At 60.0% G+C, this 22,294-nt stretch overlaps 1 protein-coding gene across 1 annotated transcript; it reads right to left on the bottom strand.

Moving 5' to 3' along the window:
- Positions 1–353: 353 nt before the first annotated feature.
- Positions 354–14,614, bottom strand: SLC7A10 (solute carrier family 7 member 10). The gene is made up of 11 exons (XM_062176812.1): positions 14,455–14,614; positions 6,383–6,587; positions 4,424–4,575; positions 4,151–4,276; positions 3,911–4,064; positions 2,465–2,588; positions 2,260–2,363; positions 1,890–1,986; positions 1,498–1,647; positions 842–1,019; positions 354–607 (listed from the first exon to the last, which is right to left on the bottom strand). Exons 1-11 carry the CDS (start codon positions 14,603–14,605, stop codon positions 477–479), a joined length of 1,572 nt encoding a protein of 523 aa, XP_062032796.1. The 5' UTR covers positions 14,606–14,614; the 3' UTR covers positions 354–476.
- Between the last annotated feature and the right edge of the window lie 7,680 nt (positions 14,615–22,294).

Raw genomic sequence — 22,294 nt, 5'->3', positions numbered from 1 at the left:
CACTCTGGGGGAGATGGATGGCAAGAAAGACGATGATGACTGGGGGTCCCTGGGGGAGGGGCAGACGGAGCAGCTTGTCCATCCTCGGTGGTCCTTTGGGGACAGGGTGGCTCCAGCCCGGGTTGCGGGGCTGGGGGCAGCCCTTGGGTCAAACAGCAAAGCCCCTGGAGGAGCCGCTGCCTTGGCACCTCCCACCGAGGCACGCCCCCGCCGGCCCCTGCCAAGCCCACCAGGGACTCCGCTGAGCACAAGCAAGCAAACCACCAGACCTGTTTATTTGTGGGCCCTTTCAGGAAAAGCTAGCAGGGCAGTGCTAAGACAGGGAAACCCCAGACGCATCGCTAGGGCTTCCTCACGATGGGCCTCTAAGAGGCAGATTGGTTTTTTTTTTTTTTTCCAGAAAAAAAAAAGTTTTTGCAAAAACACCTCCTCAATAAAGAACATGTAAACAGAAAGGTTCAGTCTCTACAAACGTCTCATTGCGTCTTGAAGGGCTTGTCCGCGGCGGGCAGGGTGCAAGGCTGGTAGGGCCCGTTCTCCTCCTCCTCAGGGGGATCCTGGGGGTAGACCACGAAACACAGCTCCTGGCCCCAGCGTGTAATGGACTCTGAGGACAGATGGAGGGACAGACAGGTGGGCCTCAGGACATGGGCAACCTCTCCAACCCCACTGCCAGACCCCTCCCCTCCAGGGAGCTGTTCCCTCTGCAGGTGGGTTTTGTACACTTGGGTCCACCTCCTGGGGTGACATGGGCCCTATGTTACCCCACAGTGGCCAGGGAGCACCCCTGCCCCTCGGGGTGAGCTGCTTAGAGGGCCCATCTCCAGGCTGTCCTGCTCACCCGTGAGTCTGTGCACACACTTTGGTTTGCTTCTCCAGAACACGCCCAGGAAGAAAATGGGCACCCCCGTGAGGATGATGATAACGCCAACCCCACACACCATGGGCTCCGAGATGAAGCTGAAGACCAGCAGGAACGCCCAGAACACCAAGTAGGCCACGGGGACCAGCAGGTTCACCTGGTGGGCAGCGAATGGGAGCAGGGATGGTGCAGGACCCACTGTTTCCCTGCCCCACCTCCCAGAGCTCTGGGTTGACCAGCAACCAGATCAGTGAGGCTTTGTCAAAATCCTGGTGGCCCTGAGCTTGCGTCGTGGCTGTGTGCACACTGTGGCTTGCACTTGGCAGCTGGAGGCCAGATACTTCGAGGCCCTGAGCACTGCTCCACCTAAGGATTCGTATGCAAAATTGGGTGGAGGAGAAGGGGCTCTTCCATTGGCTCGGTTCCTGGTTTGGGTGTGGGCTCCTGGCATCCCAGCTCTGTCATTGGCCACCTGTGTGACCTTGGGGAGGCTCTCTGACCTCATTTTCCTCAAGCACCTTCCTCGGGGTGCCAACCTGCGCACATACAAGTGCACACAAAGCCTTGGGCCGGTCCCGGCCCTCGGCCACCGCTGGAACCCTTGCGGCTGTTGTCACCTGTCCCTGTGCCCTCACCTTGATGGGCCTGTGGAGGGCCGGCCGCCTCCAGCGCAGCACAAGGAGGCCCAGGATGGTGACGCCGTAGCAGAGGTAGTTGATGAAGGATACGTAGTTGATGAGCGTGTATGTGTCTCCCACGAGCATGATGACCGCCGTGGCCCCGCACTGGGAGAGGACCTGGTGCTGACAGCCGGCCTCCCTACGACTACGCCACTCCACCCCATCATCCCTGCTGGCTCCCCTGGGCCTGCCCGCTCAGGCCATGGCGGGTTGCAGGAGCTCAGGCCCCTTCTCCCCTCCCCCCACCGTGGGCTCTCTGCCATGGCTCAGCAGCACATGCCAGAAAATCCCACGTGGCTGGGTGACCCTGGCTCCCTGCTCACCCTGGCCAGGGACCCTCAACTTACACAGACCAGGAGGGCGGGGATGGGGGTGCAGCGTCTGACGTGGATCATGGCCAGCAGGCTAGGCAGGTGCCCCTCCCGGGCTCCGGAGAAGCACAGCCTGTGGATGGGACACAAGTGGGCAGGGGCCATGAACCCAGCCCTGGGGGCTCCTGCCCAATCATAGACCTCCACTTTGGACCTGCTGTCCCACAGGCTGTCCCCTCTGACCTGCTTCTGGCTCACTGAGCAGTCCCTCCCATCATCTAGCCTGCCTCCTTCTTGCTTTCTTCTCCTCAGAGTTGGGATCAGCAGGTCCAGCATCCCACCTCCTGCAGGTCCCCCGGGGCACCTGCCTTGCTGCACCCTGCCACCCACTCCCCAGCCCGGTCACCTGGAGGAGGTGAACAGGTAGCCATTGATCCCTCCAAAAGTGGAAAGTGCCACGGAGACAGGCATGACCCACGAAAAGTAGCCCAGCAGCTTCTCCCCGAAGGTCTGAGTGCGCACGGAAGAGAGGCCTTGTATGAGGCTGGGGGAGGGGCCAGGCAGGGAACTGGGCCGGAGCATCGGAGCAGGCTCCCCCCACCCCTACTCACCACGGCCACTGCGTTGGAGGCCAGCAGCTCCTGGGGGGACATGGCGGTGAAGTAGGCCACATTGGTGAACGTGTACACGAAGGTCACCAGCGGGATGGAGATGAAGATGGCACGAGGTAGGTTCCTGGGAGGGGAGCAGTGGAATCGGCCATCAGGCTCAGCCCCTGGGGTCGGGGGACAGGGCCCAGGGCAGGGGCATGGGACGTGGCAAAGACAGCGTTGAATCTCCATCGCCCGAGTCTCCTGGGAGCAGCAGGGCCAGAAATGGGGCAGCACTCTCACGGGGACAGTGCTGCCTGCCTTTTCCCACCCTCAGCCTGGGCACGGGTGGAGGACAGGGCCGCGCTATACCCTGAGGGGGCACCCAGTGTCTGCACATCAAGAGAGGACAGTTTGCTGGTCACAGACTCCCCAGCAGTTCCCACTTGCCCAGCCAAATCCGCCCCCTGTCCACAGTCATTGGCTTCTGTGTAGGGACCACGCTGTGTGCACACATATGATGTGGAGCCAAATGCCAATCACTGGCTCTGGGCACAGCAGGACAATGATGCCCAGTCTTCCCGAGGCCCTGGGCAGGAGCCGTGATGTGGCCACAGCCACATGGAATGGGCCTGGTTAGAAGGCAGGCATCCCTGGGCCAGTGCTGTGATGTAGCTGGAAAAGCCATTGCCTGCAGTACTGGCATCCCATATGGACACCGGTTCGAGTCCTGGAACCTCTTCTTCCAATCCAGCTCTCTGCTATGGCCTGGGATAGCAGTGGAAGATGGCCCAAGTCCTTGGGCCCTGTACCCACATGAGAGACCCAGAAGAAGCTCCTGGCTCCTGGCTTTGGATCAGCTCAGCTCTGGCCGTTGCCAATTGGGGAGTGAACCAGCGGATGGAAGACCTCTCTCTCTCTGCCTCTCCTTTTTCTCTCTGTGTAACTCTGACTTTCAATTAAATAAATAAGTCTTCAAAAAAAAAAAAAAAAAAAAAAAAAAGAAGGCAGGAAGAAGGCAGGTGTCCCTGCAGCTGGTGCTGTGGCCCAGTGGGTTAAAGCCTCGGCCTGCGGAGCCAGCATCCCATATGGGCACCTGTTCCAGTCCCAGCTGCTCCATTCTGATCCAGCTCCCTGCTAATGCACCTGGGAAAGCAGCAGAGGCTGGTCCAAATGCTTGGGTCCCTGCACTCACATGGGAGACTTGGAGGGAGCTCCTGGCTCCAGATCAGCTCAGCTCCGGCCCTTGAGGCCATCTGGGGAGTGAACCAGCAGACGGACAATCTCTCTCCCTCTCTCTGTAACTCTTTCAAATAATTTAAATGAATCTTTTTTTTTTTTTTTTTAAAGAAGGCAGGCATCCAGCATTCCTTCCCAAGCAGGACGGAGGTGTGGATGCCCACATGGATGTGTGGACAGGCTGCCTCTCCCTCTGGCTACTCCCTCCCCCACCCCCGCCGCACTCACTTCCGAGGGTCCACCAGCTCCTCTGTGACGTAGTTGAGGAAGTTCCAGCCGCTGAAAGCAAAGGAGCCCTGGAGGAAGGCCAGGGCCAGGTGGCCCACCGAGGGCGTCATCCAGAAGGCAAAGGCGTTGCTGGGCCGCAGCTCCTCAAAGTGCCCTGGAGGGAGGGGAGGTCCAGGAGCCTGCGGTCAGCACCGATCCCCCAACCCTCTGCCGCCCTACCCACACCCCATCCGGCCCTACCTTGGGAGATCTGGACAAAACCCACGCCGATGATGAGGGACAGGGCCAGCAGCTTCCCGCCCGTGAACACGTCCTGGATACGCGTGGCCCAGCGCACACTGGAGCTGTTCACCCAAGTCAGGAGCACTGCGAGCAAAGGCGGGGGCAGGCGCTGAGGCCAAGACCCTCGTGTGGGCTACGCTCACGTCTGCTGCAGCCGCTGAGGCCTGCTTGGGGCTAGCAGCTGGGCGATGCCTCGCCCATCCAGGGAAGGGAGCTGGCCAGGGCACTCACTCAGGCAGGCCATGGAGAGCACGCGGGAGGCGGCGGCGGGAGGAATACAGTTGGGGAACACGGGCTGCAGCACGTAGTTGGAGAAGGTCATGGAGATGACCGCCAGGCTGGTGGGGTACATGATGAGGACGGCACTCCAGAGCAGCAGGAAGCTACAACGAGCGAGGACCGGAGTGGCACAGGCACCCTCACCCGCGTGCATGCAGCCCGGCACCCACGCGGCTGGCAAAAGTGCCCGAGGCCGGCTCTGGGCCAGGAAGGCAAGGCTCACCTTGGACAGGTGCCGGCAAGGAGGCAGGGACCAAACATCTTTCTTAGGGCCCCCCTGGCACCCCAGCTGTCTCCTGAGCCAGGGTGGGCTGGGCCCGGGCCTGACTTCCCATCCCAGCTCAGCCATGGCTCTTAAGAGCTGAGATGGCTGAAGGCGGTTGATTGTGAGCAGTGGCCCCCTCGAGGGAGCCCTGTGGCCTGCAGAGGCTGGACCCTGCAGAGAAGGGCCTTGCCCAAGCATGGGGGGTAATTTAGGCCTTCTGTCTGCGCCTCCCCTCTGCAGGGCACCTGTGCTCCTGCCTCTGAGGCCTGACCTGCTGTTCCCAGGAGCTCCGTCTGTACCCAAGGGAAGGTCCTAACTCCTGGGGCTGGGGGGGTGGTCCTAGCTCCTGGCCTGCCCTCGTGGGTGGGGACAGCCTCATCAGGCACAGCAGCCACCTTTGGATCCCCAACTTCATTGGGCTCTTGTTGGTCCACAGCCTGCTCCTTCTTTGCATGCCCTCCACCTGGCTGCTGCGACACTGTAGCTCACTGGCACCCCTCCTGGATGCCCTCTGACCAGCCCCCCATGCTAGGTGTAGCTGCCCATGGGTAGGGTCCTGGACCCTCTGCTCCCACCCCCCTTCTCCCCACGTGTTCTCTCCTGGCCCATAGCACATGTCCTGTGCCCCATTCAAGACCCCAGCCTTGGAGACCACCTAAGTACAGACCATGGGGCGTGCATGCCAGACCAGAGCTCCATACACAGCTGCCCGGTTACGGGCCCCTGGCTCACCACCCTTGGAACTGAACTTTTCCTCTGAGCTACAGTCCTTCCATCTAAGACCAGTCTGAGCAGCTCCTTGGAAGTGTGAAGTGTCCTCCTGTCCATCCCAGGGGCCACCAACTAAGGATCCTCCTAAATGGGAAAGCGGGCATCACCACAGAGGCACCCCGCCTCCCCCATGCCCCATCTGGAATTGGGTTGATCATCTTGGATCCACCTGTACCTCTGAGGCCCTCGCAGGACTGGACATTGCAACAGCTGTAATCTCTCCAACCCCTCCAGGGCACTGGACATGAACCTGACCTTACCTCTGGCCACACTGGTGCCCTCTGCAAGTACCCCCTAGCCCTTAGGATGCCCTCCTCACTGGCCAGCAGGGTGGGGAACATAGCTTCTCCTGGGAGTCTTCCCTGGGTGGTGGGCACCATGTTCTCTTTGCTGCGTGCCCCTGCCTCTTATAACCCTCACTCTAGGTCCCATGTGGTCAGGCACGGGGGGGGGGGGGAGGGGGCTGTTTCCTCGTTGCTCTGCCAGCAGCAGGGGGCTGGGGACAGATCCCCTGCCCTCAACTCTCCGGAGATGCTGGGCAGAGTTCCCCGGGAAACAGGAAGGCCACGAGTGTTAAAGGGGACTCCTTGTGGGGACAAGAATATCAAGGCCCCTCCTAGCCTGCCTCTCCTCTGTCAGCATGGGGTGGGGAGCGGTGTAGACAGAACTGCTTCTTAAAGGGAAGCACAGTGGGTCACAGACCAGCGGGAGCTGCCAGCAGACACCACGCAGGTGGGGAAGATGAAAACTGCCAACACCCCCACTCCCTTCTCTGCGTCCACCCCCATCACCTGCTCGAGATGAGCAAAGCAGAAGAGGAGACCAAGGCCCATACCAGAGGGGTGTTCCCTGCCCCGGGAGCCCCCCACACTCACCCAGCCAGGCCCCCGAAGATCTCTGTGACGTAAGCATAGTCCCCGCCGGACTTGGGGATGGCCACTCCCAGCTCTGCGTAGCACAGGGAGCCCAGAGCCGTCACGCCCCCACCCAGGACCCAGACAAAGAGGGCCAGGCCCACGGAGCCTGAATGTTCCAGAACACCCTTGGGCGAGATGAAGATGCCCGAGCCGATGATGTTGCCTGTGGGGGGAGGGGAGACGGGAGTGTCAGGCGGGTCCACTGCCACTGCCTAGCCTTCTCTCAGGAGCTCTGGAAGGCACTCCCAGGAGAAGAAGGGAGCGGTCGGCCTGGAAGCCACTGGCCCCTCCAACCCAGCGGGTCTCTTCTGGGCTCAGCATCTGCCAGTTCATGGCACCTTGCTCAGCCAGGCTCCTGTGCCAGAGATGGGTGCTGAGTTCCTCTGCTTCCTCTTGGCCCCAGAGAGGTGGCATCAGCAGAGGGTGGCCGCTGCTGTGTGTCCCACGTGGCCCACGCTCAGGCCTTCGCCTCTAACCCAGGCCCCGCCCCGTCTCCAACCTGCTGGCTCCAAAAGCAAGGTCTTGACCATCTTCCTGTCGGCCAAAGGCAAACCTCTTGAAGTGGCTCAGGGAGAAGCAGTGGCATGTGGGCTAAGGCACCCCCATATCAGAGTGCCGGTTCGAATCCCGGCTACTCTGCTTCCGACCCAGCTTCCTGCTGACGGGAGGAAAGCAGGTGACGCTTTCCTCCTCCCACCGCACAGCCCCCTCTGTACTTGATTTCTGAGTCCTCTCTCTCTCTCTCTCTGCCCTGCTCCCAGGCTCTGATCAGGAACTGGGATTGAGGACACGGACTGAAGAGACCCTGTCTCCTGGTGCCACTAAAACATTTCAAGCAGGTCTTTGGACGTCTGCATTCCACATCAGAGTGCTGGTTCGAGTCCCAGCTGCTCCACTTCTGATTCAGCTTCCTGCTAATACGTCTGGAAGGCAGCAGAACATGGCCCAAAGTACTTGGGTTCTTGCCACCACTTGGATGGAGTCCCTGGTTCCCTGCCTTGAGCCTGGTCTAGCCCTGGCTGTTGCTAGCATTTGAGGGCGAGAACCAGTGGATTGGGGAACCTCTCTCTGTCTTTCAAATACATAACTCTTAAAAAATTTCAGGTCCTGGCCAAGGGCTGGTGGGATGCAGAGAGGGACTGGTGCTGCCAGCAGCCATCTGGGCTACCCATGTCACATCAGCAGCAGGCGGGCAGAGACCCTGGGGTCTGGACACAGTCAGCCACTCCCCTTGGGACCACCCCTGATTGCACAGGGGGAAACCCCAGCTGGTGCTTCCTGCTCAGCTCACCAAGTCTGTCTAACGGGACTGTTGGGAGGGCTCAGTGAGAGCCGATGTGAAGTCCTTGGTGCACCCTCAGCTGCTCCCGACGTGTGCTTTCCCTCTTTCTGTGCGTGACCAGGTGAGGTCTGTGCCTCACCCCCGCAGAGGCCACTGCCTTGCTCTCAGTGACCTGGCACTGTGGGTTCCATGGCTAACACTCAGGGATGCGTAAGTGGCACAGAGGGACCGTGGTGTGTGCTCCTTGTCTGCGAGGCGGGGCCCTCCCCATTGCTTTCTGGAACAGTGGGGAGTGTTCCCAAAGCCCAGCTGCAGGCTACAGAGCAGTGCCCAGGAGGAGTTGGACCTGAGCTCCCTGGGCAGTGCGGGCAGAGGAGGAGAGCGCAGGTCTCACCATCGAATTGGGTGGTCGTACGGGAGGTCTGCGCTAAGGCCAGGAGGAGACACCCTCTGAAGCCACAGACCACGTGGACACACCAGCCAACACCTGTGGGATCTGGGGCTCAGCCCCTCAGTAAGGATGGCCCCTCCTGCTGCCCCAATAGGGCCCTGAGACCGTGGTGGGGGGCACAAGTCCATCAGGACAGAGCCTGCCTACTCCACCTGCCAGGCCCACAGGCGGGGCTGGACGAGGACACAGCCATGGCCACCAATCTGCATTCACTCCTTGTCCATGGTGCTGCCCCCAGCCCCCGCCCCCCGCCGACACAGATTTCCAGTCTGGACGGCCACGATGCCCCACTTGATTTTCTGGTCACATCCCAGGAGCCCTAAATACATCCAGATAAGGACGACATAATTCCTGGGCCCCAAGCTGCAGAGCTGGGCTGTGCCCGCTGTCTGCCTCCTGGGGGAGGGGAGCCACTCCTGCACCTGCCTGGCTGAGGGGCAGGGGGCCCTGGGTGGGCTGCAGAGTTTCTGAAGGGCCTTTGAATTTGTGCCACCCGGCAGCAATGTCTCTGTTCTCAGGACCTGGCGGAGAGGGATTGGCCAAAAGCCAGTGAGGTTGGAAGCCAGCAGGGGGCTGGGTGGCCTTGGAAGGGCCTGGGTACGCATGAGCCGGGAGCACCCGGGGCCCCGAGCTACCTGCAGAGACCCCATCGCTTGACACAATGCAGCCTGGAGGAGCCACATGGCTGTAGCCGGCCGCAGAGAAGCCACACCTGTCACCCTTCTGCAGTTGGGGTCTGGTAGGGACATGTCACCAGAGCAGTGCCCAAGGCTGAAGGCCTGTATGCTAGGCTCTAGGGGGGAGAGTGGCGCTGCTATTGTTTAGGACATGTGGTCTCAGGTCCCAGCACCACGTGGCAGCCAGCGTCTCTGGGGTCCTCCCTCGGGGACTGGGCTGCCTCCAGCATCTGCCCCAGGTTTGTGCCTGGGGATCCCCTGGCTGCTCTCAGCACCACGCGGGGTTGGCTGGGACTCGGCCAGGGGCTTGGCTGAGTGACAGCAGAGGAGGTGGAGGAGGGAGGATGCTGAGGACAGGGACGAGGGCCTCCAAGGCTCGAAGGGCCCGAGAGAGGCTGTGGAGTGCAGGCACGCAGGTCCTGCGGCCTCCATGTTCCCATCCACCCAATGGGACAGCTGTACTATGGTCTTTTCAAGTCCTGAGCAGGGCCAGAGCTCCTGGGCAGGTAGGCGAGGTGTGAGCCCCCCCTTCAACCAGGCCTCCTCCTCCACCCCTCTTTCTGAGCCTTCGCTGGGTGGTTTTTTATCACATTAAGATGTTTGGCCTGATGGGGCTTACCCGGCTCCTTGGAGGAATGAAGAAAGGGCCATTGTTCCCCGCGGCTGCTGCGCTGCATGCTGACCTATTTCTGAGAGGCAGTGGCAGACCGCGGAGGTCACAGGGTAGACCACGGAGGTCGAGTCGGCAGAATGAGCCACCTGCCTGTGGTGTGTGTGTGTGTGGCAGGGGTGGTGGTGGGGAAATGCATGGTCTGATTTGGGGAGGGGGCATGGAGGTCCTGCCTGGCCAGGATGCTGGCACTGCCCTCATCCCTAAATGCACAGGCTGGCCGTGCGACCTCAGGCCAAGGCTGCCCTTCTGGGTCTCAGTTTCCCCGTCTGCTGGATGGGTGCCATGGGGCAAGGGGGCAGCAGAGGGCTGCTCTGACCCTGACTTTGGCAGGGCCCAGGCCCCCACTGTGGCCGGCGTCTCCCCAGTTTACCCACTGGCCTCCTCCCTGCCTGCCTTGGCCTCTACACCCTGCCCTGTACTATCCCCCTGATACTTAGGGGATGGCCAGGAAGGGCCTCTTGTATTTGACGCAGGCTTGTTGGCGTGCTCTTGACCCTGGCTGATACACCAGAGGCCATGGGCAGTGCAGATGGATCTCACAGCGGTCATCCACCAGGGAGACCCCCCGGACCACCCAGCGCTTCTTCTGCAGACTTGAGCACCACAGGACCCCAATGCCCTGGAATCAGCAGCCGGAGCCCCGCTGAGACCTGAGTGAAGCCTGCACCCAGCACGTGTGTGTCCTTAGGGTCAGCGTGTGTCACATTCCTCTGGGGGCCTCCACCGAGGTCTTGGCAGAAGCCCAGGAAGTGCCTGGAATCGCCCATTGGAAACGCACGCCTCCAGCCTCACCCACTTCCCGTTGAAGAGGTGGCGAGCAGATGCGCAGCCCTCTGCCTGGCTCAGCAGGCCCAGCCCTCGCCGGAGCTCCAGGCTGAGTCCGGCCATGGTCCCCGACGACGACTCCTCCCGTGCCACATCTGACAGTTGAGACCGTCTTTGATGCCCCAGTGGTGTCGGGCAAGCCGATCGCTGTCTCCTCACTCAGCCTCCTTCTCCTCTCCCTCCCGCCTCGCGGGCAGCTCCCCCGCAGGTTCCTTTGCTGGTCCCTTTCTTATCTTACCTGATGTTTGAGCACTCCCTTGGCGGGGCTCGGTCCTGGGCCCTCTCCCTTCTCATCCACCACTCACGCTTCCTGACTTCTGCCGGCAGTGCCCACACTCCCGCCCCTAGTTCCGGCTGCTGTAGTGAACCAAACCCCTGCCTCTCTAGCTACCCACCCAATGAGTGGACATGTCCAGCGCAGCACATGCAAGTGCAACTCCTGACCTTCGTCCCCCTTACCCCTGAACCTGCTCTGGTCCTGGTCTCCCCCCTAAGATCAATGGCAAACCGCGCTCTCACGACCTCATGCCACTCTAGACCCCTGTTTCTGCCACACCCACATCCCGGTCACCACCAATCCTCTGGCTCTGCCTCCAGAGCTACCTCTGCTGTTCAGGACACTTGAGTAAACCCCCTGGCTGGCCCTTCCTGCCCCCACCCTGCCCCAACTCCCTCTCATCTCCAGTGAGCCCTATCTGCCCCACCATCCTTGGCCGAAACCCTCTTGGACCCCACCTCACAGAGAGAAAAAGGGCAAAGTCCCATCCCATAGAACCCCGCCCTCCTCCCCAACTCATCTCCCACCTAAAGTGGCCCTGGCCCCAGCCTCCAGCGCCTCCTCCCCCGCACAGTAGTCTGGGAGGTCTCAGCACTGATGTCTCCCCGCTGGCAATGCTGTGGCTGGGGGACCCCCACGTGGACACAGCAGCCACAGGAGGAGCTGGACCTTGCATCTGGAACAGTGAGTGCATCCTGTGTTGGCCCCCAGCCCTGGGGCGGGAGCTGCCCCCTGGAGCTGCCCCCTGGATCACACCAGGGACCCTGGCTGCAGCTTCAGGCCCTGGAGGTGGGACTGTGGGAAGGCGTGCAGGTGATGAGGGGCTGGGCTTCTGGAGGGGTCCATCCTCTCTGGTCCAGCCCAGCCACCTCCAGCCCTGGTGGCCGCACACAGGAACCCGGATGAGGCTGGTGGAGTGGGGATTTGCTCCTGAGGAGCAGAGGTTCACCAGGTAGACCCCTGAGCTTCCCAACTCCTGGCCCCCAGACACTTGCCTGAGCTGGGCACTTGTCACAGGGAGAAAGTGGATGAAGAGCCTGGCCAGCAGACCCAGGGGTGACCTCCACTCTGCTGGACCTGGACAGGTCCCTCCCTTGGCAGGCTGAGGTCCCTGAATCAGGAGGAGACCCTGTGTGTATCCACTGGGAGGTGAGGGACTCCCATGTCCATCTGCTTGTCTGCCCATCCATTGTGGGGTAACAAACTCAGCCAACCCTGGTTACACGAACCCCATCTCAATCCCCAACCTTGTCCCACCAAGGGTTCTGAATCTGGCCCAGTCTTTCCTGGTTTCAGAGCAGTCTGGAGGGCACCAGACTCCTGAGTCCACCACCTGCCCCAGGATCATTGAACGACCAACCTCAGTTACTACATCTGTTAAATGGGATTGAAAATTCTCATCTTGCAAGAGGGCAGGTGGATCCAGGAAGACCACGTGTGCAGCCTGCCCGAGAGGTGCGGACTTGATGGTGTCCTACCCAGCCCCGCCCTGCTGGCTCTACCTCCTCCAGCCTGGCCTAGTCACTTCCAGATGCACCTGTTATAGTCCAGGGGCTACTGTCCTACATGCATTTTAGGCGGAGTCTCCCTTCCGCCTATGGCCCGTCCTCCCACATCTCCCCATTCCCTGGAGGGTATAAAGGGGAGACAATGGCAGCATCTGCCCAGAGGGTCTCTGGAAGCTTCGGAGATAACTAGCAACTCATAACTACCAAGGTTAGGTAACTAGTTCCAGAACTAGTAACTAGTAAGGTTACATCCGTGGAGTAGGATGGGAAGTTCTCAAGGTGTTCAAAGTTAAAACAAGAGATCTGCAGGCACGGCTGACTTGGACCAGGCTCCCCGGGGGAGTGGGGTAGAGCGGGTGGGTCGGCCCAGGGCAGGGAGGCGGGGAGCTCAGTGCAGAGCCCAGCGTGGACTGTGCCTTGTGCATCTCCTGCCTGGCCTTCTGCCTGCTGTTTGCATCAAAGCTCCCCACCCCCCCCAGGTCTCAGGACCACTACTGAGTGCTCTGGGCTAGGAAGGGGGGGGGGAGGCAGGTCACTGGGGTTCGTTCCTGAATCTTCCACCCTGGGCTGGCCAAGCTGGAGGAGGTAGAGCCAGCAGGGCGGGGCTGGGCAGGACATCATCAACTCCACACCTCTCATGCAGGCTGCACACGGTGGTCTCCCTGGATCCGCCTGCCCTCTTGCAAGATGGGAGTTTGCAATCCCATTTAACAGATGTAGTAACCGAGGTTGGACGTTCAATGATCCTGGGGCACTTGGTGGACTCAGGAGTCCGGTGCCCTCCAGACTTCTCTGAAACCGGAAAGACTGGGTCAAGCCTGGAGGCCGCAGGGAGGCTGTGGACCTGAACAGTCACGAGCAGTCAGGGCAGACCTGGGCCACAGTGGAAACGCTCACCCAGCTTGCCTGTGCTGGAGAAGGAGTGGGAGGCATGGTGGAGCAACCCCCCCCCCAGCCCCCCACCCCCACCCCCCGACCCCTACCCTCCTCCCGGCCCTCTGGCCCTCTTCTGGGGAGCCAGGAGCATGGCAGCCTCTGCCGGGTGTGGGGAAGGAGCCGAGTAGGAATACAACTAAGAATGAGCCGACTCTCCCTGCACCTGCCTGGCGCCGAGCGTGTGTGAGCTCCCCCTTCCTGGGAGGGTGTGTGGGCCGTGGCACTGCTGCTGCCAGTCCCCTGGCCACAGCCCCAGGAGCAGCAGACGCTCAGGCAGGGGCACCCGAGGCCAGGAAGCTCCCAGGCGCAGTCGCGACCAGCTCCTAGGAGACACCAGTCTAGGGGCCAGGGGGTGAGCGAGTGGAGCCACCTGTCCAATGCTGAGCTCAGGGACAACTGTGGATGTGATGGCCAAGAGCAAGAGGGCAGCTGGGGCCCAGGAGCTCCTAATGGGGTGGAGGAGGAGTTGGGGGAGGGGAAGATCTTCCAGAGTCTGCCCCGCTGAGCCCCTAAACTTCCTTCCTCTCCAAGGGTGGGAGGGCAGTGCGTCCACAAGCAGCTCTCTCTGGAGGGGCCATGGGAAGACCAGTAGGTGCTGAGAGAGAACAGCCAGGGCCCCAGTTGTCCATCGCCCCCAGCCCACGTCTCCTGGGACACAGGGGGACAAGACAGGTCCCTCCTAGGAGGGGCTCAGAGGCACTGGGTCTGGGTTATCCCTGAGGTCAGAATTCAAGCCAGGACAGAAAGAGAAAAATCCCACCACCATCCTCATGGGTCCCTGTGTGGGGCAGGGCACACGGACCCACTCACAGGTGGGGAAGTGGAGCCCACAGGCCAGCCCAAGGCAGGGCCTGCTGGGATGGCCGCCCAGGGTGCTGAGGGCATTCCTGCAGGTTTGGTCAGCAACCCCCTGTCTCTGCAGTCCCCTCCCTCCCTGGGGCCTGCTGCCCAACTTGCATGGCCACCAGCTCTGAAGCTACTTCTCTCTGCTCTACCTGTCCCCTCCATTCCCGGTCCTTCCTGCTTTCCAAGGGAGTCACCACCCGGCGGGGCACCTGGGGCCTGCGCACAGCAAGGACTCAGCCTGCACAGCCCAGAACCCGCGAGTCTCCAGCGCGCAGGGCGGGCCCACGGCCATCATCTCCATTTCAGGGATAAGGAAAGAGGGTAACTGCCCCGTCAAAACCCCGCCGGCCCGCAGAGGCAGGAGGCAGCGGGCGGGACACGCAAAGCCCTCAGGTGCGGCTGCGGCCGTGGCAGCCCCCAGCCCCGCGTGCTCGCCCGTGCGCCCTCCTGGGTGGCACACCGGGTCCCACGGTGGCAGACCCGCTGGGACGCACGGCGAGGGGGTAGCCCCTGCTCGGAGCGGCCGTGCGCCCGCCCGCCTCGGGCCCCGCTCACCGACGATGATGGTGCAGGCGCTCAGTAGCCCGATCTCCTTCTTGAGCGCCACCCGCTCCGAGGCTCCGGGGCCGGGGCCCGGGCCGGGGGAAGGCGACGGCGCGGGGCCAGGGTTCCCGCGCCCGCTCGGCTGCTGTATGTAGCCGGCCATGTCGCTGTCCCGCTGCCTGCGCTGCCCCGTCCGTCTGTCCGTCCGTCCGTAGGGCGGTGCGCTCGCGGCCCTCGCAGCCGGGACAGCGCCCACAGGCGGGCGCATGCGCTGGCCCCGGGCCCGGGCCCCCGGCCCCGGAGTGGCGGGGGCCGGCGAGGGACGGAAGGAGGGCCGGCCCGCAGCCCCCTCCCCCACCTCCCTTAAAGGGAACGCCCCCCCCCCCTCCCCCGGGCCGGGCCTGGAAAGGAAGGCGAGGACTTGGAGCAGCACTTCCTCGTAGAGAGAAGGGACGAGTTGCCTGAGCTCCGGAGGTGGGGTGGGGGCGCAGAGCTCAGAGCCGGGGCTGTCCCTGCCCTTAGGCAGAGCGAGGAAGCCCGAAGGCAGAGCGTGCGGGGCGCCCACGCGGCGGCCACCCCGCAGGGCCCCGACGTGCGCGCGTGGCGCGGGGCGGCGATCAGGTGTTGGGCCCCCTTCTACAGGTGCAGGCTGAGGCCCGGCGACGAGGAAGGATCCCAGAGCTGGTGGCGCGGCTCGGACGCACACCCTTTCCGGCGTCTCCCGGGGGCCTCCAGGCGGTGAGGGCTGGAAGTGGGACGCGGCCTCCAGGAGGGGAGGGGGCCGCGGCCCGAACCCCCCGGAGGAGTCAGGAGCCTGTGACCAAAAGCTTGGGGACACACGGTCGGGGGGGGGGAGACCCTGAGCCCCCAGCCTTTAACCAGGAGGGGGTGACGAGGCTGCGCCCGGCCTCAGACCAGAGCTGGGGCCCTGTGGACCAGGACTCGGGGGTCCGGCGTACTCCCTGCGCGGTCCAGCCTGGCCACCTGCCAGGCCGCCTGAAGGGCCCGGGAGACTCGGAGATGGGGGTCTGTGGTCGCCGGAAGGGACCGAGGGGGGCCGCCACCTCCGGAAAGCCATCCAGACTGCGCGGCCCGGAGCAGACACAGGGGCTGCGTCGAGGCCACCGGGGCGGCGGGCGGGGCGACGCTGGCACGGTGCGGCCGGCGGCGGAACAGCCTTTGTCTCCTGCTGGCGGCCGTCGCGCCGCGCCGTCCCCTGCATGCGGATGAGGCCGCGCCGGGCGCCCGGTCCTTCCCCCAACCGCGGCCTCTGGGCTGGCTGGGGCCTGGCCAGGGTTCCGACGGCCGCAGGGCGGGCCCGGAGAGCTGGGGTGGGGTCCCGGGCTGGGGGCGGGGACCAAGAGGGTGGGAGCCGCAGCGCTGGGAGGCTGGGTGGACGCGCAGGGGGACGTGGAAGGGAGGCCACCCCGCCGGGCTGCATCCCTAGCGTCGTCGGAGCCCCGCATTCTTGGCGCCCCCTGCAGCCCGCCCCAGAGACACGTTCAGGCCGCTGATTCTCTTAAAGGAGCCTCTGGCAGGGTGGGGTTGGTGGGGGGCGCCCTACACGCCTTATGGTCGAGAGTGAGCCGGGCTGGGGCGTGGGGCCGCGGGGTCCCCGGCCTTCCGGTCTGACCCCCTCACCCCGCCCGGCTGCTCTTGCGACACAAGGGCCCGCTGGGTGAGAGGGCTCAGCCAGAGCGAGTGCCCTCCAGGGCCTGTTGCCAAGGGCAGGGGCTGGCCGGAGCCTCCCAGGCCAGAGGCCTGTGGTTTTCAAGCGCCAGCCTGGAACACGGACTCTGCCTTTGAGGGGAGGGCTCTGCACAGCTGTACTTCGTGTGCTGCAGTCCGGGCCCACAGCTCAAGGCTGTGTTAGTGGAACTGAACTAGAACTTGCAAACTCCAAGGGGAAACGCAAGGTCAGCAAGCTCGCTTTACCAATCCCAGATCCGTCGGTGGGTATGAGTCCTCACGGCAACAAGGCCGTGGGAGGTGAGGGGAAGGAGAGGCGTGGCACCTCCTCAACAGATGCAGAAAACCGAGCTGTTTAAATGAGCAGGCAAACAGCAGATAAAGGTATCTACCTAGAAATGAATCCCCAAGTAGCCAACCAAGAAGCAACAACAGAGAGCCAAGCCCTAAGGCTAACAGCAGGCCCCATGCTGGATTACTAAATGAGACTGTAAATGAGACAATGGTCAATCGAACACCACACTGCAGCGAGTTCCTCGCCAGTGTGATAAGGCAAGAAAAAGAAGTAAAGGAGGCTGAAGCTGGGGACGGAAGATATACCGCTGTCATTCAGGCCTGGCACGGTGGTGCACACAGAACATAAAATTACAGATAAGGTCAAGTTCATTTAGCCAAGCCACTGGATAAAAGTTCATGTACAGAAACCGATTGTACTTCTACGTACCTGAAACAGGAAACAAAATTCATACTAGCATACAAATCAAATCCCTAAGATTAAATCTAGCAAGTTATATAGATGATTTCTACACTGAAAACTGCCAAATATCACTGAGAGAAATTGTTAGAGGCATTACTGGAGGGATATACTGAGCTCATGGGCTGGAGTTTAAAATATTGATTTCCTCTAAGTTGATCTACAGAATTGATGGATAGATCCAATACAATCTCCAAAAACATACCATAGGATTCTCTTGTTTATTTGGCTTTTTTTTTTGAGGGGTGGGGGGTGGGAGGAGGTGTGAAACTTGACAAACTGATTCTAAAATGTACATGAAAGAGAACCAAGTTGGAGGACTTACACTATGTAAGGAAGACAGTGTGGTATTGGGGTGAGGACAAGCACATTTGCTGTGGAAGAAACAACATGCAGAACCAGACTCATCATGTTTGTGATGACAGAGCTGGCATTGTAGATCAGGGGCCAAAGGACAGACTTTTCAGTAAACGGTTGTGGAGCAATCCAGTATCCATACTGAACAACAAAACTCTTTTTTTTTTTTTTTTTTTTTTGGGCGGCGCCATGGCTCATTTGATTAATCCTCTGCCTTGCAGTGCCAGCATCCCATATGGGCGCCGGGTTCTAGTCCCGACTGCTCCTCTTCCAGCTCAGCTCTCTGCTGTGGCCCAGGAGGGCAGTGGAGGATGGCCCAAGTGCTCGGGCCCTGTACCCGCATGGGAGACCAGGAGGAGGCACCTGGCTCTTGGCTTCGGATCGGCGCGGCGCCGGCTGTAGAAGCCATTTGGGGAGTGAACCAATGGAAGGAAGACCTTTCTCTCTGTCCCCCTCTCTCATTGTCTGTAACTCTGTCAAATAATAAAGAAAAAAACTCTTCATTTTTTTAAAAGGTTCATTTATTTATTTGTTTGAGAGGCAGAGTTACAGACAGAGGGAGGGAGAGACAGAGAGAAAGGTCTTCCATCCACTGATTCATTAACTAAATGGCCACAATGGCCAGAGCTGGGCTGATCTGAAACCAGGAGCCAGAAACTTCTTCCAGGACTCCCATGTGGACACAGGGGCCTGTCTCCTGGCTTTGGATGGGTGCAGCTCCGGCCATTGCCACCAACTGGGGAGTGAACCAATGGATGGAAGATCTCTCTCTCTCTCTCTCTCTCTCTCTGTGCCTCTCCTTCTCTCTCTATGTAACTCTGACTTTCACATAAATAAATCTTTTTTTTTTTTTTAAAGAAACTTCTGTTCTTTGAAAGATATGACCAGGGGAGGGAAGAATCAGCCACATGTGAGAAAAAGCATCCCACTATATTCATCTGATGAAGGGCTTGTATCAAAACACGAGTTGGGATCTTAAAATTATATATCAAATCAATAGGAAAAACAATTAAATTGGTGCTTCCCCAAAGAAGATGCTCAGTGGTTGATGAACTGAGTAGGTCCTCAATCCCCTTAAGCATCAGGAAGATGCGAATTAAAGTCAGAATGAGATAGCCCTGCACATACAGGGGAATGGTTAAAATTAAACACCCGGTATCAGCAAGGATGTACAGCGACCTAGGACTCACCCACTACTGCAGGGAGTGGGCAGCAGGGCCACGTGTTTGGAAAGCCATTTCCAGGGCCTCTGCACCCCTTCGGTCCAGCATCTCCACTCTGATCTGGACACCTGCTGGGTACCACCTCGAGGTCTCCAGCCTTCCCTTGCCAGAGGAGCCTCAGCCGCTGCTTCTCCCACTTCAAGTACAGCAGTTGAGGCTGGGCCACACTGGGAGCCAAGAGCCTGGAACTTGATCCGGGTCTCCCACGTGGTGGGTACTGGGCCCCAAGCACTCGGGCCAGCTTCTGTTGCTCTCCCAGGAGCATTAGCAGGGAGCTGGACAGCCCGGACCCCAAATCGGTGCTCATATGGGATGCCAGCATCTCAGGTAGCAGCTTAACCCACTGTGCTGCCCTGCCAGCCCCCTTGCTTTCAGCTGTCTGGAGTTACTAGTCATTTTATTAAGTAAATATACTTATTTTGGTTCATGACCCTAGAATTTGGGAGGCCCAAGAACATGACAATCATGGTGGAAAGGGGGCATGTACAGAAAAGAGATGTTAGAAGCGCTTCGCTTTGCAACAGCCCACTCTAACAGCAGCTAAGACAGCCCTGGGACAGCAAATACTCACTCACCCCAGGGGACCTACCCCATCCCAGGTCAGTGTTAATCCCTATCTGTCTTAGCAACCTCCTCACCTCTTTTTTTTTTTTTTTTAAGATTTATTTATTTACTTGAAAGTCAGAGTTACACAGAGAGAGAGGTCTTCCATCTGCTGGTTCACTCCCCAGATGGCTGCAATGGCTGGAGCTGCGCCGATCCAAAGCCAGGAGACAGGAGTTTCTTCCGGGTCTCCCACGTGGGTGCAGGGGCCCAAGGACTTGGACCATCTTCTGCTGCTTTCCCAGGCCATAGCAGAGAGCTGGCTCAGAAGTGGAGCAGCCGGTACTTGAACTGGTACCCATACGGGATGCTGGTGCTGCAGGTGGCAGCTTTACGCACTATACCACAGCACCAGCCCCAACCTCCTCATTTCTTAAGGCACCTCCCCCTTTTAGCATGGTCACAATGGCAATCAAAGCAGGGAGACCCACACCCTCTTCTAAAGAAGAGGCACCACCCAAGGTGGGCACTTGGCCCATGGCTGCGATGCGTGGAGTGCCTGGGATCGAGTCCCACCTCTGCTTCTGATCCAGCTCCCTAGTAGTGGGTAGCAGATGATGGCTCAAGCACTTGGGTCCCTGAACCCATGTGGGACATCCAGATGGAGCTCCTGGCTCCTGGCTTTGGCTTGGCCCAGTCCTGGCTGTTGCAGGCACTTGGGGAGTGAATCCGCAGATGGAAGATTCATTCTCTCTCTCTCTCTCTCTCTCTCTCTCTCTTTTGCCTCAGGCTCTGCTTTCTGGAGAGCCCAGAAACTCCCAGGGACGAGGTTGCTTTAGTATATTAGCAGGAAAGTGGGATGAAAATATAACTTTATTTTGGTGCAAAAAAAAAAAAAAATGAGATCGGGCAGCCCACCCCCACGCCACTGACCCATGAGCGCCGGCCGTGGGCTCTGCGGCTCCGGCCGGGCCCCAGGCATGCGTGTCATCTTACAGCAGCAGCAAAAACTTGCCCAATAAATTTGCCTTAGAGCCAAGAGGTAGTTTTGGTGCCATGGCCCCCCGGCGGGCCCCTTCTGTCCCTCCCTGAACCTGCTGTTGCTCCATGTCCAGCCCTAACTCCGGCAGGCCTAGGGCTGGAGCACGCGTGGAAACGCCACACATCATTCCTCCAAATATTTGGAAGCCGCGAAGGAAAGTGTGCCCCTGACACAGCCCCCTTGCACACCTGGGCCCAAAGCCGCTTCCTGGGGCGTGGCTCCCCCAGGCTGCTGATGGCCGCCAGCAGCTGGAGCCAGGTAAGGCGGAAGCGGGGACAGTGCCTGGGACCGTGGGATGAGAGCACGCAGCTGGGAAGGGGCTGGCCTGGACTCCCTCTCCCTCCCCGGCCTCCAGAATGGTTTCCAGGCCATTCTCATCTCCTCCTGCAGTGGCACCGGGCACCGAGAAGTGGACACAGGAGGGTTCAGGCGAGCCTAGGCTGCCGGACTCTCCCTAGGGGCCTGACGCAATTAGCATTTGCCAAGAGCTGGCTCTCTCTGTGGCTGCTCCTGCCCCACACACTGATGCAACACACTCACACCCTTATACACACACTCTCACTGCGCACACTCAGGCACACACTCATGTGTAGTCTAACACCTTAACACTCTCACACAGCATGTATGTAGACTGACTCATACTCACACCCTCACCCATGCACACACTCCCACATACTCACATAGGTACTCTCACACACCATGCACATACGCTCTCACGCACAATATACACACACTCACACCCTCGTGCAGCCAACTCACACATGTAGTCACACTCACGTACACTCAAACTCTCACATACACCATGCACACACTCTCACACACCATGTACATGCATTCACACACACTGTACACACACTCACACCCTCATGCAGGCACACTCACACATGTAATCACACTCACATACACTCACACTCTCACATACACCATGCACACACCATGCACACACTCTCACACACCATGTACATGCATTCACACACACTGTACACACACTCACACCCTCGTGCAGGCACACTCACACATGTAATCACACTCACGTACACTCACACTCTCACATACACCATGCACACACCCACATACCATGCATACACACTGTCACATGCCACACACACACACACACACACTCACACCCTTGTCCATGCACACACTCCCACATACTCATATATGTACTGATCCAAAGGCAGGAGCCAGGTGCTTATCCTGGTCTCCCATGCGGGTACAGGGCCCAGGCACTTGGGCCATCCTCCACTGCACTCCTGGGCCACAGCAGAGAGCTGCCCTGGAAGAGGGGCAACTGGGACAGAATCCGGAGTCCCGACCGGGACTAGAACCCTGTGCCGGCGCTGCAAGAAGGAGGATTAACCTAGTGAGCCATGGAGCCGGCCTATATGTACTCTTACACATCATGCACACTCACACACCATTTACGCACACACGACCCACAGCATGCACACACACTCACACTTACATGCACACCCACTTACCCCACCCAGCCCAGCATCTTCTGGCTTTTTCTCACACCTGCACCCTCCCAGAATTCATCTTTGTCCCATTAGTTGTCAAACTTTAAAGCTTCCTTATGAGGGGGTCGGTGCCATGGCGCAGTAGGTTAATCCTCCGCCTGCGGCACCGGCATCCCATATGGGCACTGGTTCAAGTCCTGGCTGCTCCACTTCTGATCCAGCTCTCAGCTATGGCCTGGGAAAGCAGTACAGCATGGCCCAAGTCCTTGGTTCCCTGCACCAGTATGGGAGGCTGGGAAGAAGCTCCTGGCTTCTGGCTTCGGATTGGCGCAGCTCCAGCTGTAGCGGCCATCTGGGGAGTGAACCAACGGAAGGAAGACCTTTCTCTCTGTCTCTCCTTCTCACTGTCTGTAACTCTACTTCTCAAATAAATAAATAAAAATCTTAAAAAAAAAGTCCTTATGAGACTGACTTTTTTCTGAAGACTATGCATGTGCTGCTGGTGATGTTCTGGAATGATCCACCATGAGCCTGTGGCTCCCGAGTGTCCCAGGATGTCGGAAGCCACACAGCCCCTACTCCTCCATCCTGGGAATGGGACCCCAGTCTGTCTCTGTGCCCAGAACCCTGAGGGCCCCCACACTGGTCCTTCCCCATGCTCCCCGCCACCCTGTCCTGGAGGCTGAGCACAGCATGGTTGCCACACAGGGCTGCTCCAAAGGGCGAGCCCCTCCCCGACCCAGACTGCCTTGGCTCCATGCACCTGCGGGGTGGGGGGGCCAAC

This window comes from Lepus europaeus, chromosome 19, assembly GCF_033115175.1.
Source record: "Lepus europaeus isolate LE1 chromosome 19, mLepTim1.pri, whole genome shotgun sequence".
NCBI lineage: Eukaryota > Metazoa > Chordata > Mammalia > Lagomorpha > Leporidae > Lepus > Lepus europaeus.
This window is presented reverse-complemented; position numbering and strand designations above follow the sequence as displayed.

Bases quoted from the DNA above. Each gene is read 5' to 3' on its own strand.
- SLC7A10 (XM_062176812.1), bottom strand. From the start codon at position 14,605: ATGGCCGGCTACATACAGCAGCCGAGCGGGCGCGGGAACCCTGGCCCC. The intron at 4,576-6,382 runs GTGAGTGTGGGG...CGCTCGTTGTAG, and splicing joins ATCTTCGGGGGCCTGGCTGG to CTTCCTGCTGCTCTGGAGTG. The intron at 608-841 runs GTGAGCAGGACA...ATCTGTCCTCAG, and splicing joins GTGTGTGCACAGACTCACGG to AGTCCATTACACGCTGGGGC.